At 35.5% G+C, this 22,113-nt stretch overlaps 1 protein-coding gene and 1 long non-coding RNA gene across 2 annotated transcripts in view; one reads left to right on the plus strand and one right to left on the minus strand.

The window, feature by feature from the left end:
- Window positions 1–18,714, minus strand: part of cnsta (consortin, connexin sorting protein a) — a 28,564-nt gene extending 9,850 nt beyond the window's left edge. Inside the window, exons 1-8 of the mRNA XM_082142337.1 lie at window positions 18,095–18,714; window positions 13,191–13,609; window positions 10,316–10,458; window positions 8,061–8,091; window positions 7,639–7,725; window positions 7,466–7,571; window positions 6,035–6,056; window positions 5,809–5,902 (exon numbers count right to left, since the gene is read on the minus strand). Coding sequence (XP_081998463.1) covers window positions 5,809–5,902; window positions 6,035–6,056; window positions 7,466–7,571; window positions 7,639–7,725; window positions 8,061–8,091; window positions 10,316–10,458; window positions 13,191–13,542 — 835 coding nt within the window. The 5' untranslated portion in view covers window positions 13,543–13,609; window positions 18,095–18,714. The remainder of the gene's footprint in view (window positions 1–5,808; window positions 5,903–6,034; window positions 6,057–7,465; window positions 7,572–7,638; window positions 7,726–8,060; window positions 8,092–10,315; window positions 10,459–13,190; window positions 13,610–18,094) is intronic.
- On the plus strand, window positions 686–3,805 carry LOC309478721. Its single transcript, XR_014199076.1, has 2 exons — window positions 686–2,541; window positions 2,872–3,805. It is a non-coding gene; the product is annotated as an uncharacterized lncRNA (long non-coding RNA).
- Window positions 18,715–22,113: the final 3,399 nt, after the last annotated feature.

Here is a 22,113-nt window from a genome sequence, read left to right on the forward strand (position 1 = left end):
TTCATCAATATCATTTTACATTTTTATTCATTTAGCTGACGCTTTTATCCAAAGCGACTTACAATTGCTATATATGTCAGAGGTCGCACGCCTCTGGAGCAACTAGGGGTTAAGTGTCTTGCTCAGGGACACATTGGTGTCTCACAGTGGATTCGAACCCGGGTCTCTCACACCAAAGGCATGTGTCTTATCCATTGCGCCACCACCACCCCCCCCCCCCCCCCCATATCATGATATCTGTTTAACACAACTGTTTAATTATGCAAGTGGAGTCCAGTTATAATTTCTTAAATAAATATCATTATTTATTATTTTTAATGTATTGTTAATACTATTTTATCTAGTTTTTAATGTCGATTTTTTACTTTGTAATATTTTGTTTTATGTAATTTTATAATATAATAATATAATGTATATATTTTTTATATTTTACAATTATTAAAACAATATGTAATAACTACTATATCTATTAATTAATAATATCTATCTATCCATCAATCCACACATATCTATCTATCTATATCTATCTTTCTATACATATCTATCTACTGTATGTCTATCTACACATATATATCTATCTATATCTACACATTTCTATCTATATCTATATATATCTATATCTATATCTACACAAATCTATCTATCTATCTATCTATCTATCTATCTATATATATATATATATATATATCTTTCCATCTAATTTAAATAAATTACCAGTTTGTATACAAATGTCCAAAAGGAACAGTTCACCCATATATTTATTTTAAGTTTGCTCTCCCTCATGTTGTTCCAAACACGTATGACTTTCTTGCTTCCATGAAATGGTGAATTTTCAAAACTTGTGAATTAAAGGTGAACTAAGTAACTTTTTTTACCTTAACTGAACAGCTTTGGAGTCATTGGAATGGTTATATTACTTATTTCGGGTTGAATGGTGGTCGTTTCGCACCCCCCTGGTGCCCGTGAGCGGAAAATACGCACTTGCAACTTTGAGCCGGCGGGCCGCCGGCCGGCGCGTCAGGAAGTCTCGCGTGATATCAGGTCTCGCGATGTAAACAACTGCTTTACGGCCAAAAGAAATCTGCTAAAATGCTGTCATTATTGCGCTCCCTCACGCTGTCCGAACCCGAATGAAGAAGACGTTTTAAAGAATGTCCCGTCTGCTTTGATGTCGTTGATCTATAGCCTCTGGTGTCTGAGAATCACCAACGAGTTTTTACAACAGTGTTGTCAAATATCTATTCCGAAGCTGTGGGGGGAGCTCTAGAGAGAAACCTGCGAGCAAAAAGCGAGAATACAGCGAAGAAATCCCGAAGCTACTGAGTGCTGCTTTAAAAGGGTGCCAATTCTTACATTTTGAATTTTGCCCAACCCTGATAAATGCTGGAAAATAAACTAGCATGATTATTATGGTGGCATGCTATTCGGAACTGAACATCCCAGATGTCCCTCACCCCCACCTGCCCGCACTGTGTCTGATCTCCTTGAGTTGAACGGCCACATGGTCATTTGACCATCAGGCCCTTGTGTACAACAGAACAGATCAATGGAAGACGATCAATCCCTATCGATGCATCAAGGCCCTATTGCCTGAAGCCCTGCAGATCAATAATGCAGGACTCCACCGTTGACTGTTCTCGTGGTCGTAAACACGCCAGGCGCTGTGCTGCTCAGAGACAGGATCTAAGTAGAGACAGCTCGCTGCAGTCAGAGCTCAGAGAAAGACACATGACAACCAGTGCTGGGCCTGATACAGTCTATCGCTCATTTTCTACAAAACTACACTCTCCCTGCTGTCTTCCTACAGTTTAGGGACCGGATTTACGAGTATCAGCTGTGTTAAAAAACACCTGTCAGGATTTACTAAAGACACGCAGTGAAAAATGAGCGCTGAAAAGGCGTGGACAGTTATTTTTTGCAGATTACCTTATTGCATATTCATTTGTAGTCCCTTTCAGATGCAAAATGTATGGGAGAAGAGAATTTAAACGAATCATGCAAGGCGATTTATTAAGGTTTGCGCTCGTCAATTTACTGGTATTTGTGCCATAATTTACCGCCCCCAAAAAAGCATGTCCTAAACAAGATGCTAACTGGTAGCGGTAGTTGGTCATTATGGAAATTATGTTCTTTAATTTGTGCGTCGTCAGTAGATCACGCGCAGAACTTTCCACTCCCATCGGCGCCGTTTTGTGATTGCACTCTCATGCTAATTTGCCCTGTTTAGTAAATCTGGCCCTAGGACTCATTTTCCAGAATGTCAGTGAAGTATTGCTGTCCAAGACGTCCAATTCTATTAATTAGCACTTTTTATGTGAAACAGATGCACTCAAGTGTCCCACTAGACATATATTTCCTTTCCCCTTCAAATTCTATGCTTGAGGTTAATAGTTTAAAGTAGGGGAAGTAGTTCAGGGTTCACAATTCCAGTCCTCGCACCTCCCCGCTCTGGACATTTTGTATGTCTCTCTCATCTGACGCGCTCAGTTGAGGGGTGGGTTCCATTCGGCCATATGTGCACTGCAAAGTGGACTTAAAAGGGTATGTTATCATCTTAAGAGAGATTGCAATCTGAATCAGTGTGTTTGTAAGCGGCTGTTCGCAGGTCTAAAGTGCATGAGACGTGACAGTTACAAGTCAACTGTCATTATTACGGGTTAAATAAGATAAAGCCAAATTACGTTTATTTTCATATTAAACATCGCAACATACATTTATCATTTAGTATGTATATAAATAAAATAAATATTTATATAGTTTTAGATGGATTTTATACACATGCATATTAAATTAAAGTATGATACAATTTTGGCATCAAACCTTAAACTCTAATATGCACGACTTGAGTTTCGTCTGTGTTTGACATTGCAGGGTGTTGCAAATGAACGCATTCTGTTAAGTGAAGAAAACTTCAACTGATATCCCATGCTCAGGGAGTAGAGAGCAGTGAACACCGCATAGGGACTCTGTCAATCGGGACGCACCTGAGTTCATGGAGCTCTCTTTTAACAAGCTGATGATCTGAATCAGGTGTATCAGATAAGAGAGACATACAAACTGTGCATCTCTCTGGAGAGCTAAGGCACGAGGACTGGAATTGGGAACCCCTGAAGCTGTGTTGCCAACTATTTTCACAGGAAAGTAGCAAACGCCTTCCATAAAAGTCGCTAGATGACGTCATACGTCAATTAGCATATTCATGAATAATAATCGCTTCGTACTTGCGTTCTGCCTGCCTAATGTGTTTTCTCTCTAAATGAATGCTCACATACTGTATTTAATATAATATAATATAATATAATATAATATAATATAATATAATATAATATAATATAGCCGAATGTCAAATAAAGCTGTTCTCATTTCCTATCTTTTTTTTTTGTCTGACAAGAACGAGTAGCTACGATATAGTGAATTTTGAAATTTGAAACTTTTTTTATAGGCCTATGTGGAAAATTATCTGAATTGAGAGAGTTCGTGAACTAAAGCTCTGTGATAGTGAGTATTACAAGTATTAAGCACAAGAAAAGAAAGGAAATTAAAATGGTCAAACTAAATTCTTTAAATATAAAACAAAATATAAGTGATATTCACTTATCATTCACGTCTGTCAGCAGCCGTGCGCTCAACAGATGAACGTGCTGCTGCTCCTCTCAGCCATTCACTGAACAAGGTAGACGCAGCGAGAGAGAGTGACGGTGGAGAGAAAGCAAGACCTCGCGCTCGCAGGACAGTATTGGCAACATTTGAAGGTTACTGAGGTTTGTCCAAAAAGTCGCTAGATTTGTCGCTAGTCGCTTTTTTGCATTTTTTTTTGCTAAAGGGGTCTGAAAAGTCGCTAAAAATCATATTTCATATTTTTATTAATATTAATAAATGTACTTTCAATAAATGTATATTTAATTACATTTATAAAATTAAAAATATTAAATAAATGAAAATATCAATTTTAAATATGTGATTTCCAGGCTGGAAAAGTCTCAAATATTTAAAATAAAATAAAATATTTTTTTATTTTTAAATATTTTAGACTTTTCCAGACTGGAAATCACATATTTAAAATTGATATTTTCATTCCATAACCAAATTAACCTGTAGCATGTATACTGTGGATTAAGGTTTTAATGTGTTTTATTTTATTTTTTAACAGACAAAATACCACAGATGTATAATATTGGCTTTTGTATCAGTTACTGGCCATAACATGAACATAATTAGCATATAACATGGCCACAAATTTTTTTCTCTGTGCATCCCTACCAAAGCCCCATTTGCAAAAAGTTGATTTATTCTTTGAAAGGTTTGCTGATGAATTGAAACACATCAGCCAATCAGAACCCACAGTTCAAGCCAACTTCGCCTAACAACAGGAGGCATGATATTAGGATGAACTTTCGGACTGGAATTCTGCATGAATGAGCAGGCCAGGGGAATGCCATCAATCTCTAACTCGTGTGTCTCGTAGGGTGAGACGCACCTGGCCAAGCAGACCCCAGAACAGGTGGCCGGGCAGAGGGTGCTGCAAGAGTGACAAAATGTGTGTGTGGTGCTGCCATGCCTGGAGTGTAAAAGTGAAACCGGGTCATGGAACTCAATGCGAGTAACACGGTGTTCAGGTAACATAGCCCAGCACCACATCAGCTGCGAGAGCTAGTGAGAAAGAGAGTCTCATCAATAAGGCATGATTCATGAGCATGATCTGGAGGGACAGAAGGGAACTTTAACTTTAACTCCAGTGTGTGTGTGTGTGTGTGTGTGTGTGTGTGTGTGTGTGTGTGTACTTGAAGAAGGGGACATGGTGTTTGTCCTGTCCATAGATGATGAAAGAATGCTTCTTGAAAGGAATTGGTAAGGTCTAAATGTACAGTAGACTAGGTTTTAACTAGGTGTAAAATAAGGTTGTTTAATTGTATTTAATGAATTTTTATTTCATTTCAATTAAAATCATTTTGTTTCTCGAAAGGAATCTGTAAAGTCTAATCTAGCAAGTGCACGTAGACTGGGTGTTAACTTAATATTAAAATATGAAATGAATGAATTAAAGAAAATACATAATTTAATTAATGAATTTCATTGATTTACCCTATTTACTTTCTTAATAAATATTAGGTTGTTTTATTTGCCACAATTCAGTGAACATTTATTTTCACAAACATGTATTAAAATATTGCAACTTTCTCCACCTCTGAAACAAATTATTTGCTTTATGTAATTAATTCGATTTGTATTTAATTTAGATTAAAATCTATTTGTTTCTTGAAAGGAATCTGTAAGGTCTAATCTATTAAACATATGGTAGACTATGTGTTAACCAATAACATTAAAATATGAAATTAATTAAATAACAAATATTTATTTTATCAATTTTATTAACTCTATTACCCTATTTAATTTCTTAATAAATGTTAAGTAGATTTATTTGCCACAATTCACTGCAAATTCATTTACATAAACACTAGTAAAAATACTATGACTTTCTCCATAACTTTGCGCTGATATATCCAATGAGGAAAAACAATATTTATCAATAATATCACAGTTTAACATGTTTTCATCCAAACAAATCCTGTTATGTAAAAGTCCTGCCATATTTCACGCTGAATATTCTGTTTTTCACAGAAATGCATCAAATTGTGGTAACTGCTCAGATGGTAGGAAAATCCCTTAATATAGATTTTTAAAACAAATTAACATGTTAAATTGATAAAGCAATTGATAAAGTCCAAGATGATGAGTTTGTTGTTTCCCCGCCTATAGTTCATGGTCTATTTGATGTGATCTGGTCTGTCATTGGCGAAATAAACTCACCTGAGCTGCATGAAAGCACTTGCGTGATCAGGTTTTGCTCTCCTCCCAGTGTTTCGCTGATCACACTGTTTCTTTGCACTTTGGACACCTCACACTATGAACACACACAGAAAACACTGACTTTTACCCTCTGTTCTTTAAACGTGGACCCCCCCTGCCGCCCCATTACGGTTACATACATATCCACATGGAGTCCCAAACATGTGCATCAAAGAGGTCGTCTTACCTTCTCAATACTCCGTGCAGGTCTGAAAAAAGATGAGAAATAGTGAAGTGTCAGTCAAAATCATCTTAAGGACTTGTAGTATCCTTATTTTTTTTTCTTCATCTCTCTCGTAGAGGGACGACGTGCAAATCTAAGGTCGCTCCGCTCAGCGGGAATCTAATATTAGCACGGCACATTTCCCATACTGAAACTCTAGCACTTGTCTCAAATTGCTGAAAGCACAGCAATGGGCCATATGTTTAAACCATTACAGGACTCCGAACTGCAGCTAGAGCGCAGAAATGAGAAACAGACTGGCTAAATTTAGCAGGGGAAAGAGAGAAGCTCAGGTGTGGCTGCCGGTGAAAGTGTCTGGCCCAAATTAATAGGACAGAAAGACACAGCTTTTACCCCGTATTTAAATTGTGTAGTGGCTCGAAAGGTTAAACATTTACTTGTACTCCATTTACAGCAATGCTGACATATTTTTATAGAGCTCAAGCTCCATGGGACACCTGATCTAAGAGAGTATAGATAATAAAGAGAAAACTTTTGGGGAAGCAAAATCATTTAGAGATAAAATAAGTAAAATAATATAGTTTACACCTGATCTGTGTGGTTAAACTAATGTAGTGTGCAATAAAAAAATGTAAATGGTGTTGACCTGATCTGTGCGACTGAACTAAAGTAGCGTGCAATAAATTAAAATAAATAAAATAAAATAAATAATAACATAAAATAGTGTTGACCTGATATATGTGACTGAACTAATCTAACATGCAATACAAAAATAAATTAAAAATAAATAAAATTAAATAGTGTTGCCTTGATCAGTGTGGCTGAATTACTGAAGTGTGCAATAAAATAAACATAAATAAATAATAATAAAAAAAGATAAAGTTGACCTTACCTGTGTGACTGTACTAATGTAGCATGCAATAAAAAAAAATATTATAAAAAACATAGTGTTGCCCTGATCTGTGTGGCTGACCTACTAAATTGAGCAATAAAATAAATAAAATTAAAATAAAATAAAATAAATACAAATATAAAGTTACCTTATCTGTGTGACTGAACTAATGTTGTATGCAAAAAAATGTTTATAAAAAAATAAATAAGTGTTGCCCTAATCTGTATGGCTGAACTACTGAGAAGTGTGCAATAAAATAAAAATACATACTTTTTTATGTATAAAAATACTTATAATACTTACAATACTTTATAAAAAATAAAGTTGACTGTGACTAAACTAATATAGCATGCAATAAAATAATAATAACATAAATAAAACAAAATAAAAGTGTTGACCTGATCTCTGTGACTGAACTAATGAAAGTGTGCAATAAAAAAAGAAATAAAATAAAAATGAATAAATAAAGTTGACCTGATCGGTGTGGCTGAATTAACTGTGTTAATTGTGTTAATCGGTGTGTGTGTGTATCGTGCACTCACTGCCTGTGCGTTCTGCAGATGTGTCTCAGTTTCTCCAGGTGTTCAGCATCCAGGTCTCCGTCTTCTCGCCTGTCCTGACACCGGCCAACCGAACTCCATCTCCTCTCTGATCACAGAAACAGGTGTTCTATCGAGAAGAACATCTGAGTAACAGTTAACCAGAAGCCACTTACCCCACAGCTGCTGTAGAGCGGAGAGGTTGGACAGTAGACGTTCATGATAGAGTCTCTCTAACTGGATGAACCTGACTGCTCTCTCATCTGGAAAATGCTCTGGTTCAGGAAAAACTACGGCAAGTGGGAAACCCCAAAGCCCCAATGCACTTTACAACACCGGACCTAAAGAATGCTACAGTGAAATACTATCTTACAAGACGACGACAGCCTGCAGTAATGCACTGAAAGTAATACAATAAAAAGCTCTATATCCATAAACATAGCAAGCATCCCTGATTCTGTTACAATAACAAAGGCAATCGGGTATAAATTAGGAGCTATAATGGAACAAGCATCAATAAAACCCCAAAAGCTGTACAAACACACCATTAGCGCCTTGTATCATTAGACATGTGAACAAATAAAAACATTAAGGATACAGTCCTCCTCATGCATAAATGACTCTGCAATCTGTAAAGAAATGAATTTAGCCTATTAGTTATTATGCATTACATTACACAGTGAAAAGCATCATTAGGTAAGACCCTACAGTAACTCGAAATTGTATTATATTATATAAATGAAAGTACATTCAAATGGTGATGAAACGCTAAATCACGTTTCATGTATGAATCTATATGAACTACTGATCTGTTAAGCATTATATAATGATTGTTAATGAGAGTTATTATAAAGTGTTACCAATAATTATACAGATGATGCACAGCTAAAACAGGCTGCATAAGCAATATGTAATTGTACAGATGTTTTATACAAGTCATTTAAACTCAGATAGCATTTATTCTACAAAACTCATGACATCGGCTCTCTTCAAACTCCTTGCACAGTAAAGTCAGCAGTGAAAATCACTACATTAATCACTAAATCATTCAAACATGTTGACATGATTATGGATCATATGACGATTTCTGAATGACTCACTTTTGCAGCTTACTTTCAATAAATGATCTGGGTGGGCTGGGGAAGTAGCTTTGTTGTTAATGTTAATGTTAGAGTATGTCTACATAGTACACTGAAAAAAAGAAAATCCAGTTATCTATGATTTGTTCCTTTTAAAATCTCTTATAAGAACAAAAATCCACATGCGAGCAGTTTCGACAGTCGTCTTGTTGCTCCTTATAAACCTCTCCTCAGGATGATACAGACCCAGCTGCACATCTGAGCTAGTTCTTGTAAAACATGTTGAATAAGGTCAAGCTCAAATAAACATTTAATAGAGCTTGACCATTTAAGGTGCTGGTTATTCTGCTTCCTATCAGATACTTCATGTTCTGCTATCAGTCAATGTTATCAGCACTGGCCAACAGCAACAACAGACTAACACGAGCTTATTAATGAACCATGTGGAACAGTCCAGGCAAATTCATCTTGTGATCTGGCACACGCACATTTGTTTAGACTGAAGAAATCAGAGGTTTGCACCATCTACTGGCAGTGATCAAAAAGTGACAGTAAAAACATTTGTAATGCTGCTAAAGATTTCTATTTCAAATAAATGCTGTTGTTTTAAACTTTCTATTCAAAGAATCCTGGAAAACACTGTATCATGGTCTCCACCAAAAATATTAAGTGTTTCCAACATTGATAATAACAGAGTATCAAATCATCATATTAGAATGATTTCTGAAGGATCATGTGACGCTGAAGACTGGAGTAATGATGCTGAAAATTCAGCTTTTGCCATTACAGGAATATAATTACATTTAAAAAATATATTAACTTTTTAAATTGTAATAATATTTTACAATATTACTGTTTTTACTATATTTTTGATCAAATTATGCTGGCAAAATCAACAGCCTAATCAACTTTGAAAAAGGAGAAGAAAAGGCTTCCCAAAATAGGCAGTGCATCCAATCTCTTTTTTGAATTTTTTTTAATATATTTATGTTTTTATGATTTATTATTTTGTACAACATACTCAACACCTTAAACATCAATCCCTTACAGCCTTGTTTTCATTCACGTGAAATGAAATCCTGCATCCGATCTCACTAAAGCCTGTTAGAAGACAATCACGCACTAATGAATGAATGGTGAGAGATGACATTTACTTTAACAACATTTAATTTAACACCTCATTACTAATTTCGAACAGAAAGACACGCATGAGGGCTTTTCACGCTTCAAAGAGTTAACCCTGGTTCATTCTAAACCCCGGGCAAAGGGAATCCTGGATCTTGCTTCACACTGCTTAAACTTTACCCGAGGTTAACAATTAATCCTGGGTATTCATAAGCTGCCGTTTCACATTGTCCATTCTTAAACCCTGGGTTAACGTCCTTATTTGCATTTATATGGTGTCAGTGTCACTGATTGGACGACCTGTTTACATAGAAGCTCTTGCACTCACCTGTCCTATATCATATATAGCTGACTGCACTATCAAGTTGTTTTCTGAATGGACTTTTCGGACCATTTTACAACACATGATTGTTGCTAAGCAGCATCTAGTCGAAATTATCTGACACCGTATGTTTCTTTCACCCGGCACATGTTTGGCACCACAATGCAGGGTTAACAGCGCAAAAACGGGGCTAACCCTGATTTTAAATTACAAGTGTGAAATTTTCCTTTACCCGAGGTTTAAAGTGGGGTTTAGAATGACATTAACCCGGGGTTAAGTGCCCTGTGAAGACCCTCAGAGAGGAGATGAACAACATTAGTATGAGACCTGATGGAGGCAGTGTGGCAGAAGAGGGTGGTCTCCCTGCTCCCCCAGCTCCTGGAGAGATGCCGACAGGGGGCGTCCGAAGCCCTGGGGGGAACCAGCATCACCCTGAGGAGGTCCTTCAGGGCTGACAAGACCCTCTGACACTGGAAAAACAACAACATCCTCTTTAAAAAGTGTTGACGCTGAAAATTGACTATGGTTTCACAAGTAACACTAACTGTATGGCATTTCAGCATAATTATTATTACCAATGGACTTTAATTTATGTGGTTCAGTATCATTTTAGTATTATTTATACACTAGTATTATTTATAGTTTTAATTAATATTGTGAATTGTCTTATTTTTATATTTTACTTATTACTATTTAGGTTTAATTAGATTTTATTTCAGTTTTAGTATGTTATCCCATTTTTTATTTGAGTGCTTCAACAATCAACTTGTTTCAATTAGTTGTCAAGGCAAAATTTCAATTTAGTTTTTTAAAAGTTTTATTTAGTCTAAAGCTTTTATAATTTACTTCATATTATTTTAGTTTTGTTTTATTATTATTTTTTTAATAGTTTTTAATTTTAGTTAACGTTAATAACCCTGATGTGGTTATCACAAACCCTAAGGGTATGTTTACAAGACAACAATGTACTAAAAATGGGAAAGGTTTTCCTTTGCATTTTTTGCGTATAGAGACGATGTATTTTGCTGCTAGGCCAGTAGTTGGCGATGTCATGATGTAAAGAAACACTACGCGCCTATAGACTGAACATACACATGACATCACTGTTGGAGTTTACACTGAGACAATAACGGAATAATTTTCAAAAACTCACACTTTGAAACCCGTTTACAAAAGTTTGCATTTTCAGGCCCCAAAAACAGTTGTTGCGTAAATGAACGGCCAAAACACATAAAAAGTTTTACGTTTTTAGTTGAAAACGGTGTCATGTAATCGGCCCCTAAGACCTAAAGTGCTTTTTCATTACAATACATCTAACACACAGGCATCCAAAATGGAGCGGCAGCACCCAGCGTTTGTGCATCAACACAGATACATCATCTCACTCTAGAGGTTGGCCCGTATTATTCATGCCACTCAAACCGGTCTGAAAGGTGCACGACAACAAAGTGAAACACAATCACTCGCTCTACAGCAGAACTAGAAACAAAAGTCTTGCACTATTAGTCACGGTGCCTGACTCCTTCAGAGACAATAGAAATGCTTCTCCACCCACAGCCTGATCAATTCATGTCATTCAGGATGACACTGTTTGGACTAGGTTGTACCTCAAGAACAATTTAAAGTCCAAGGACCATTCAGTATCAGTAATTCGTTTTTTGTTATATAAGTGTGACCTGGTTCCTGAACGTACCTAGCAGAATGGATAAATAATCATAAGTTTTTGATTAGTAGCATATAATATAACATTGACAGAAAAAGTCCATTTGACTGGCATATAAAGTCACCAAGCTTCATTTCTTTATGTAACTTCAGGGGAAGGAATATACAGGTGTGCTCAAGGATATCTCATCGACTTGCTACTGATTCTCTGAACTCTTGAATATGTTGTAATGATTCAATGCCACGAACTTCCCAATCTTTGGTAAAAAAAAATCCTAGGCGAGCTGGCGGTTTGTATTTGTGCGAGAACTGTGGAAGAACATTCACGCACATGCACTGACACATGGCTCAACAACACATCCATTTAACTTGGGATGACTGCTTCCAGGTCAACACGAGGAGATTCTCACATTGTGCTCTAATTCCGTGAAGCTTTGGGACTGATTAACTGGTTCTGCTCTGGGCCTTAATGCACTGAAGAATCCGTTTTAATAAGGAATGACACGCGAAAACGAACCAAAATGAGTTTTTAGCAAGCAAAGCTTATTCATTTGTTTAGCCATGGCACTTCTGAACAAACAGTATTTTACTGTAGTAGTTTATGGAAAGCTAAATTAATTCTGTAATATGATAGAACAGCTGCATGTTATAAACCTGATGGATACACTTTGGGTTGATGACAGATTTCTGATTCACTGCTTTGTACTACTGTAATATTTATTAATATTTTGACTTTTTTTATGTCCAATTTTCATTTTATATTAAGTGTTAGTAATTTTGCTGTTTTTAATAGTTTTTTTAAATTATATTTCTATTTAGCTTGAATTGATTTTTATTATAATTTTAGTCATTTTAGTTCTTCAACTTCAACTTATTTTATTTCCATTAGTTTTTAAGCACCTAATTTATTTTATTTTATTCAGCTTTATTTAAATGACCATTTATAAAAAATTATTGGTAACACTTTAATGTTAATATTAATGCTTTAGAAGTATTTTTAGTTATTAATTAATGTTAATAATGTAGTTATTCATCTTAGTTCATGTTAATTTCAGCATTTACAAGTACATTGTTAAAATAAAATATTATAACTGTTAATATTATTTAAGGGACCTGAGCTAACATGAACTAACAGTGAACAGTAACGTTAACTAATGTTAACAAAGATTACTGTAACAAATGTATTTCCCAATTGTTATTTAATGTTAGATAATACATTAACTAATGTAAACAAATGGGACCTGATTGTAAAGTGTGTGTTTTTTTAACAGTTTTAGTAGTAGTTTTAATTAACATATCACATGACACTATACTGAATGATTAGGTTATTATATACCATGCTGTAGTGTTTTAATATGAAGGCATCTTTTAAGCCTGGTTTCAATCAACTGCTAAACCACACACACACACACACACACACACACACGATGGATCGTCCTATGCAGCGAGCGAGTTTCGTTGTTGTACAGGAAACGCACCCCAGGTTTTTTATTTTTTTACTGTGTTCTGTGAATTGTCTCTGTTTGACAGTGTCTGTTACCTGTAGGACTGGGACTGGGTGTCGGGGAGTCTCGGATGTGTCCATCCAGCTCTGGAGAGAATGCGCCACTGTTACTGTCCCCCTCTTCCTCTTCCTCCTCCTCCTCTTCCTCATCCTCCTCCTCCACCCTGGAGCTGTCGTAATCTTCATCATCACTATTGTTATTAGTATGATCCTGTCTGAGGGGCTTCTGTCCACCACGGGGCCCCTGTTCCACCTCCTCTGCTTCCTCCACCAGTCGGTTCTGGTTCTCGTCCGGGCTGCGGCTGGACTCTGAGTCGTTTAGGAGGTCGGGGTCGGTTAGTCCTGCCCGCCTCACTGGGCCATCGCTCTGCCACTGTCCGTCGTCCATAAGGTCCAGCTGACTGAGAGCATGAAGATCCACTCGAACCCCTGCAGGCCTCACCGCCGCTCAGCCGCTGGAGAACAAATCAGAAGGACACTTTAATGGCCATGAGCCATCATGAAAAGAAAAGAGCTCGCTGGCCTTTTAGAGACCTGACTCATAGTTTACCCATGATTCCACTTCAAGCTGGTTGAGTGCAGTGCACGAATCAAAACTCTTGAGATTTCTCCATTTGTTCTGCTTTGTTCAGAGGTAAATGAAAAATAGGTTTTTTATCAATGTGGGTTTTTTTTTCAGCTCACATGTTTGGTATCATTTAACATGATATCATTAGAGATAATCTTTCACAAAGGAATAAAAAAAAAAATGGTTTTAACAAAATAAATAAATATAAATCAGTGTGAATATAAAACATATTATATTTAGAAAAAAAAAAAAAGCAATTCTATTATATATTATATGATAAAAAAAAATTCTTATTTATATATATATATATATACAGTATGTATTATATATATATTCAATCCAAAGAACCAACATTGAACATGTAATCAGTTAAAATTTTCCCTTGGATGAGAAGTGAAATATACAAAACAAAAAAAGTTAGAAAAATTTTAATAATCAAGAATTTTTCTAAATTAAGGGGAAAATTACAATAAATTTGTTTCATTTATATCTACCAATATACAAATTCATTTAATAATTAGCAATAGTATCTTAAACTAAAACATTTTAGTATATGGAAAATTTGGAAGACTTCTGTAAACATTTCTGAGTTATGAATCACTTAATCAAGTTTTTCTTCATTCTTTGTGAATGGATTCAACCCTTTTCATACAAACATGCTGAAAAAAATGACGCAGTTAAACATTTGGCTCATAACCAAACAGAAACAACAAAATTGTAAAAAGAATACCATGCCATTCATAAACACATAGATATCGGCACCAACCTGCTGTCCTGTGTCCCTTTAGTCTGCTGTAATAAACTGATATAGAAAATGCTCTATATAGTCAATATACTATCTCTCTCTCTCTCTCTCTCTCTCTCTCTCTCTCTCTCTCTCTCTCTCTCTCTCTCTCATACTGATTGTTTGCTTCCCCTGAATGGTGAATTCATACACCATGGAGATTTTCCATGATGGTCCCCATTGGGTTGTTTTGTTATAGGAGAAAGGGCATCATGCTTATTGCTATACCGTCTCATGACAGAGCTTATGCAATATCATACAGCATCTTACAGATCTTAAAGCAGACTGCCTGTTTTGTTTCTTCATGCTCAGGGGGATTCTGGAGCCGCAGACACGAACCAATGAATGAATGAATGCTAATGATAATGCTTAGGGCACAACAATGTGCATTTAGTGAACAAACTGAGCTTAATCCAGGGTTGTATTGTTAACTAAAACTATTATAATAATTTGCATTAATACAAAAAAAATAAAAAAAAATACTAGATGTAAAAAAATAAAATAAAAATAAATAAATAAAAAAACCTTTAGAAATTAGAAATGTTGCCTTGGCACATAACTGAAATAACATAAGTGCCATTAAGATAACATTGAGTTGATGTAAAATTACAGAAACTAAAGCTGAAAAAAATATAAATTAATGCTAAATGGAGATTTGAAATAAATAAATAAATAAATAAATAAATAAATAAATAAATAAATAAATAAATAAACTAATAAAAATGACACACACAAAAAAAAAACATACTAAAACTTAATTTAAAATTATAATAAAAACTGAAAATATAAAATAAAAGCAAATTTTCTGCTAAAATAATCACTCCATCAAATACTGGACGCACTGTAAACTAGTGAAAACTCACTGTTTTGAGTTCAGAGGTTGGGAGGATAAACATTTAAAGAGATATGGAATTAGCTAATAAATACATTTGAGTACATTACATTTTGAAATCACAATCTTGTGCCAGCCTTGAATCGTATTCGAATTGTATAAGCTCCTTTTCCCCCTATTTGTTATTAGTTTTTAATTTCATTTAAATCCATCTATTATTTTTGTGTGCATATTTTATGATAATTTTAAATCATTTTTATGAAAAGCACTTTTAATTATCAAAGTGTATTAAATGTGCTAATTAAACATGCCTTGTGTTGCCTTATACAATAGAACTCCACCATTATGTCACAATTTGTTATGTTTCCATTATGTATTATTATGTAGCCATTAGGAACCTGGTTGTTTGTTTAGAGGACCTGATGTTATTTGAGCCTGTAGAAGAACAGACTGACTCACAGCAGACCCCAGGCTTTTATTCGCTTTTCTGACAACATATAGTGACTCAGTGAGCTGGGGACCATCAGATCTGTGCCTGTGGTGTAACACCACCTACACACATCCAAACCACATCATCGAGAAGGGCCAGGTAAACCTGCTTGACACATGTGGGGTTTGCATCAATTCTTACTGACAACTGCTATTGTGTGTCGGGCTTGTGACCGCTTTAAGTTTTTATGTTAATAGTTGACACTTTAAAGGGCACGGACAGAATAACATGAGGTTGGTCATGCTATGGCAGGCAGAAATTTGGGTATGTGAGCTGCCATGTTCATTCATCCGCTTTCTTTAAAGAGAGAATTCATTAATAATCAAAAGACAGCTGCAGTTTCTCATTAGCTCTTTTAAAAACATTAAAGCCTGCGGGGAGAATGAAAGAGAGAGAGATGAGAAATAGGTTTATTCAGCCTGAATAACAAGCATGACTGGAGTAGCTAGACACAAATGTGTCTGACACGCACGCACACAGCGTTCTTCAAACCCATCTGTGAAATCCACCTCAATCCTCCATTAAGGAGTTTGAACTATTCTGATTTAAAACTGAAAGTTTAAACGGGAACGGAAGTAATACTAAAACTTCCTTAATGTTATAGAATACATTTCTGATACTTAATTAACATACTAATGAACTATACTATGCATTTTTTCCACAAGGGAACTGATTAAACGAGAACTTGGTAAACTTTTAAAAACAGACCAACTGTGAGATACGAGGTTGTTATTTGATGGTAAATGCATTTGTTGAAGCCGAAAATGCTTTTTTTAGAACTTATTTTTTAAATGAACAAGTTCAACAGTGGTGGAAAAACTACATTACCCATGATTCTGCAGAGAAATCTCCACCAATCAGAGAATCACAACAAGTAAATTGTGCAAAAATAACACTTTAGCTCCCGCCCACTCCCATTATGCACTGTGAATGATGTAGAGATAAGGTGTGTTGACACTTGACCAAAGACATTTAGCCCAGAACACAGCATTGTTTTGGATGCTCGACAAGTTCCGTCGAGAAAATATACGTCATAAAGACTTTTTTGTTTTCTATCTTTAGATTAGGTGTTAAAAACTAGGCGAACCAGTACTAAATGTATCAACCAAACTAGAAGTGTGAACACAACCACAGTTTCCCTATACACTCTCAAACTACTTAAATGTTTACATATAATAATATAGCTACATATTTTGCAATAAATGTAATATATCTATCTCTCTGTCTTTAATTCCTAAGAGAAAAATGTATGGGAAAAATACCTCTGGAACCAATGCCATTAAAAAAAGTGGATGGGCACTGTTGCACTCTATAAGCTGTCAGATATTTCTAAAGAAAGACTGTTATCATTATTACAAAATGAATATTAAATATTCATTTGGTAATAATTTTGTACATAAACGCAACATCCACCCTGAGTAAGACGATGACATGGTGCTCAAGATCATGTTACATCACCCTGAAGTGGTTTATTTTGTGATAATGACAAACACACTACATATTATCACTAATTATGTACTAATATTTAATGATAATACAAGAAAAGTGCAGGCTAGAAAAAATGTCAAACAATGACCTTTAAGAAAGGTTGTGACCTCTGTGGTGAGTCAATACATTGAAATGACACTGTCAACTGGCTTGATTGCTTTCCTAGCACAACAGTGATTGATTTCACTGTATTAAGAGCACAAAGAAAGTTACTTAAACAACTAAACATTTTTGGCATAACATGCATAGCTCACGCTCTGAGTGTAGCAAGATAAAGCAGACATAACTCATTCTGTTTTGACACATGATATGACACTTTAAATAATGCTTAAACTTCAACCCCCATTCACTTTTCCTGTCATATTTATGCCTATAAACTAAAAGGGATCAGCACAGATCATGCTGCAGCTGGATGAAAACAGATGTTGATATTATATAATGCAGGTTGTCCATCATGGTAACGTTATATACACATGATCCGTGCATCAAAACATCTGTCATATTCATATATAAAGGGTTAAAGCTCTATAAAAGCCGCTTTCATCACTGCACTTACATACCACATTTGTCTAACTTCTAACAGAAGTGTTATATATCACATAAGGTGCCGGTGGTACGGATAGAGCAGAAGGAGCTGTCATTAATTCAAGCGCTAACATGCATAGCATCATAAGTGCATCAAGCCTTTAGTTCAACAAGCTGCACGTTTCATTCTGCTTTTCACAAGCGGATATTCTCTTTCATGAATATTACATTAAAAATAAGAGACAGCACTTACAGATCGATCGGGCAGGTGGTTTGAAATCGGATGGAGAGTCAACCGCTCTCTTGCCTGTCGGCTGATGTGTGTTTGTGTTGCTGCACATCTGCGCAGCTCTTCCTGTCACTCATCCGGGTACTTCAGCTGTCTGCGCAGCTCATATATAGATGTCTTATTAGCAGCCATCGTCCGCCATATTAGAGCGGTCCGTGAACATTCGAGAGTGGATTCAAGACAGCGTCTGCATTTGTAGTTAGATGTATGTATGAATATATATATATTTGAAATAGACTTCAGCAGATTATTGACGACACGCTAAAAGTTGCAAGATGGCCGGCGCGCCTACGTATCTGGAGCGGTCGAGGGTGGTCTACGCATATATATCTATGGCGCAGCTCCTCGCCTGTCACTCATCCGGGAACTTCAGCTGAAAGCCTTTATCTGATGAATATTAATCGCGTCTTGCTACTGTTGCTTGGGAACCTAAACGTAAGATCATTAATATTTAAGACCCTGATGAATATTAATCGCGTCATGCTACTATTGCTTTGGAACCTTAAACGTAAGGCAATTAATATTCAATCAAGACCCAAACCTTCGCCCGCCATTCCGCCGTGTACGTCAGCACACGTCACATATCTATGATGTAGATATTTATTTTTCTTGTCAGTTATTGGATAACCTTCCACACATGTAACATAATTCATTTATGAACCAAGCCTTTATCATATTAGGATAGGAAATTTGCAGAGGATCTGATTATATAGTAGGCTACGTTATGCCACCTTGTGGGTGGAATTCATAGGTGGAATTATAAATTAAGCAATTATTTAGTAGTTCATTCTTAGTCATTTTAGTAAGTTTGTTAACATGATTTAATGCATTCCGATTGCGAACTAACATGAACAAACAATAAACAATTATATTTTTACTAAATAACATTACCAAAGGTTAATAAAAGCTTAAAAAAATGATATTGTTCATTGGTGGTTCATGCAAGTTATGCAAGCATTACTAATGTTAACAAATGGGACCTTCTTGTAAACTGTTACCAAAACAATAAAAACAAGTGACTGTTTTCAATTATTATTATTACTTTGGTGAATTACCCTACCCTAACAACCCTAATCCTTCTATGATGAGTGAGATATTCTTTTAATATTAGGAGATGTGGTGATGTTAAGAGTCAAGAGCATAATGTGATTCAGAAGTTTTAAATTGTAAGAAGTCTTTGAATGATGAACTATAGGTTATTTAGATGAATTAGCATTAATTAGGTTAAAATATTATATTGTATGGGTTTAAAATCAGATAAAAATTAATGGCCAAGAACGCAGGAGAATAGCTGTAAAAGAAAATCAACCGCACAAGATCAACCTCATGTGTTATATCTTTGATAATAAAGCGCTATATAAATGTAATGAATTATTATTATTATTATAATAAATTCAATTTCTATAAGGACAATGTTCCACTTATTCAGGGAAATTTAAAATCTGATCTAGTTGTTTTCCATGCTGAATAAGTACAGGATGTCCTGCACAAACCTTAAATACCATAAACCAAACAAAAGCTGGACATTCCGATTCTTTAGCAGATAAGAGGGATGAGTGTTTATGTTAGTGTTTAAATGTTTACAGGCTCTTACTTTGAGACTTCCTAAAGTTCAATGAATATAATGAATAATCATTTTGAACATTTAAATATATCAGCATTCACAATTGTATTTCTTCAGACTTATTAGGTAGGATAGGCTATATGTTTTGAATTTGAATTTGAGTTTAATGTTGAGCAACCTTCATAAAGTAAAAGTTCTTATATGTGTACTTTCAGTTTTCAGCTCTAGAGTTGGGTGGTGTCGAGAGGATCATTATAGAAATAGTTCTTCCTGTCAACAAGTGAAGAGTTACCAACTCATCTACTCAGTTTTCAAATCTGGTCAGAGAGTAGCACGGTGACACTAAACTGTGGAATGTTTTCCATATTTGATGAAAAATGGGGATGGTATCTCTTTGCTGGATATCAGGTGGCAATACTGTAATTGATCAGATTATTTCAGGGAATTCCGCAAGAGAAAACTACAAAACAAAAATTTCAATTTTATATTATTATTAATGACAAAAATAATAACACTAGTTGTTTTGAGAAACAAATGGAAACACAAATTTATTTTCATCTTTGTTTTGTGACTGTTATACCTTTTTTTACTCAAAGTTACTTGAGTAATTTATGTTAACTGTTGTCAAGCATAATGGGGCTGCCAAGTGCCTTTCTTTAGAGACCCAGTTAATTGCACTTTTGTGTAGGCACACTATGTAACATTGATTAAAATTAACAAAATTTAAATGCATTTAAAATTTAAAGGGGTGGTATAATGCCCTTTTCACAAGATGTAAAATAAGTATTTGATGTCCCCAGAGTGTGTATGTGAAGTTTTAGCTCAAAATACCCCACATATATTTTTATATAGCATGTTAAAATTATGAATTTTTGAGGGTGAGCAAAAACGCACCGTTCAGTGCCTGTTCCTCTAAATGCAAATGAGCTGCTGCTCCTGGCACAGAGGGCGGAGCTTCAAGAGCTTGCACCCACACAGACATGCACTGTGTCATAACGTGTCCCATAGAGATCAAGGGGAGGTGGTAGATAGGCTCGGCTATCATCCAAAGAGGATTTTTATTAAATGCTAGTGGAGAAGTAGGAGTGTACAGATTCACAGTGAGATGTCAAAGAAAAATTTACAAAATTAAACCCAAAAAAATATTTACAAAAATAATTATACACTTGACTCAGTGCAAACTTTGATGTATCAATAATCAAAGGAAATCAAATTGCTACAGGCAGCAAAACCTACATGGATACATTCAGCAACATAACCCCCTCTTTTCCTCCCTGAGGTTCAGTTTAGACTGGCTTATATAGCCTAGGACAAGCTCATTACACCCAAGACCATACCAACTGCAGGGGTATCCATACCAAAACCTTTGTAGCCTAAACATATGACCATTTAACTTTCAAGTATAAATAAAATAAACTCATTTGGCAATTTAAACAACCTGTAAACACCATAGGACATTTATCCATGACTACATCACCAAGAGTTAAGTTCCCTTCGCTACTAATAGTAATGGTTTGACCCAACACAAGAAAAAGGGAAGCTGTAGTCCCGTCCCCTACTTTGAGGAGTCACAGGAACAGGATATGGTGAGTAGACAGCATGTGGGGCAACTGTTTGCAATGTGGGAATAAATACAGATTTGAAATAATAAATAACAAAATGCATAATTACCACTTGTCTCTGTGTGGTTAATGGGAAAAATACATAAAAGTAGACATTACACGTTGTGATGACCGCTGATATGTGCACCTATCTGCAATCAACTCAAACAGCATATCTTAAACTTATTATAATTGAACGTTGTAGAATAATTTCGAAAACTTTTAAACTTTTATGTTCAAACCGGATTCAGAAAATGAAGGAGAGACTCAAGAAGAGGTGACAACATGTTGAATGCAACAGGACGTTTCTGAATGGTTAGTTGATGAATTTATGTAGCTTATGTGTAGTTATCTTCTAGTCATTGATTAGCATATTCTGTCTTGATAATCTATAAATCGTGTTCCGGGGGCGGGGTTTTTCTAAATTTTAGGGTTGGTGATGTCACTAACCCGGGAGGAATGTCGTGTAGTCCCTACCAGCCGTTTGTTGTAGTCCTTAAAAAGCTATTTCTTTAAAAGCAAATATCTCCCTTTGCTTTGAACTTTGAGCGTTGTAACTTTGCAGATGTTGTTTATGCTCAAACAGCAACATTACTAACTAAGTAAAAAAAGTTAATAATCATCATAATCATAATCATAATCAACCACCCCTTTAACAATTTTTCATTTGTGTTTCAAATGGCGTTTTCACGGCCTGAAAATGCAAGCGTTTGAAAAATGGTTTCAAAGTGCAAGTTCCATGTACAAATGTACGAGAAAAAAATCCAAAGGAAAAACTTTTCTGTTTTTAGCACATCGTTGTTGTGTAAACTTACCCC

This window comes from Leuciscus leuciscus (genome assembly GCF_965113295.1).
Source record: "Leuciscus leuciscus genome assembly, chromosome: 17".
In the NCBI taxonomy this organism is placed as follows: Eukaryota; Metazoa; Chordata; class Actinopteri; order Cypriniformes; family Leuciscidae; genus Leuciscus; species Leuciscus leuciscus.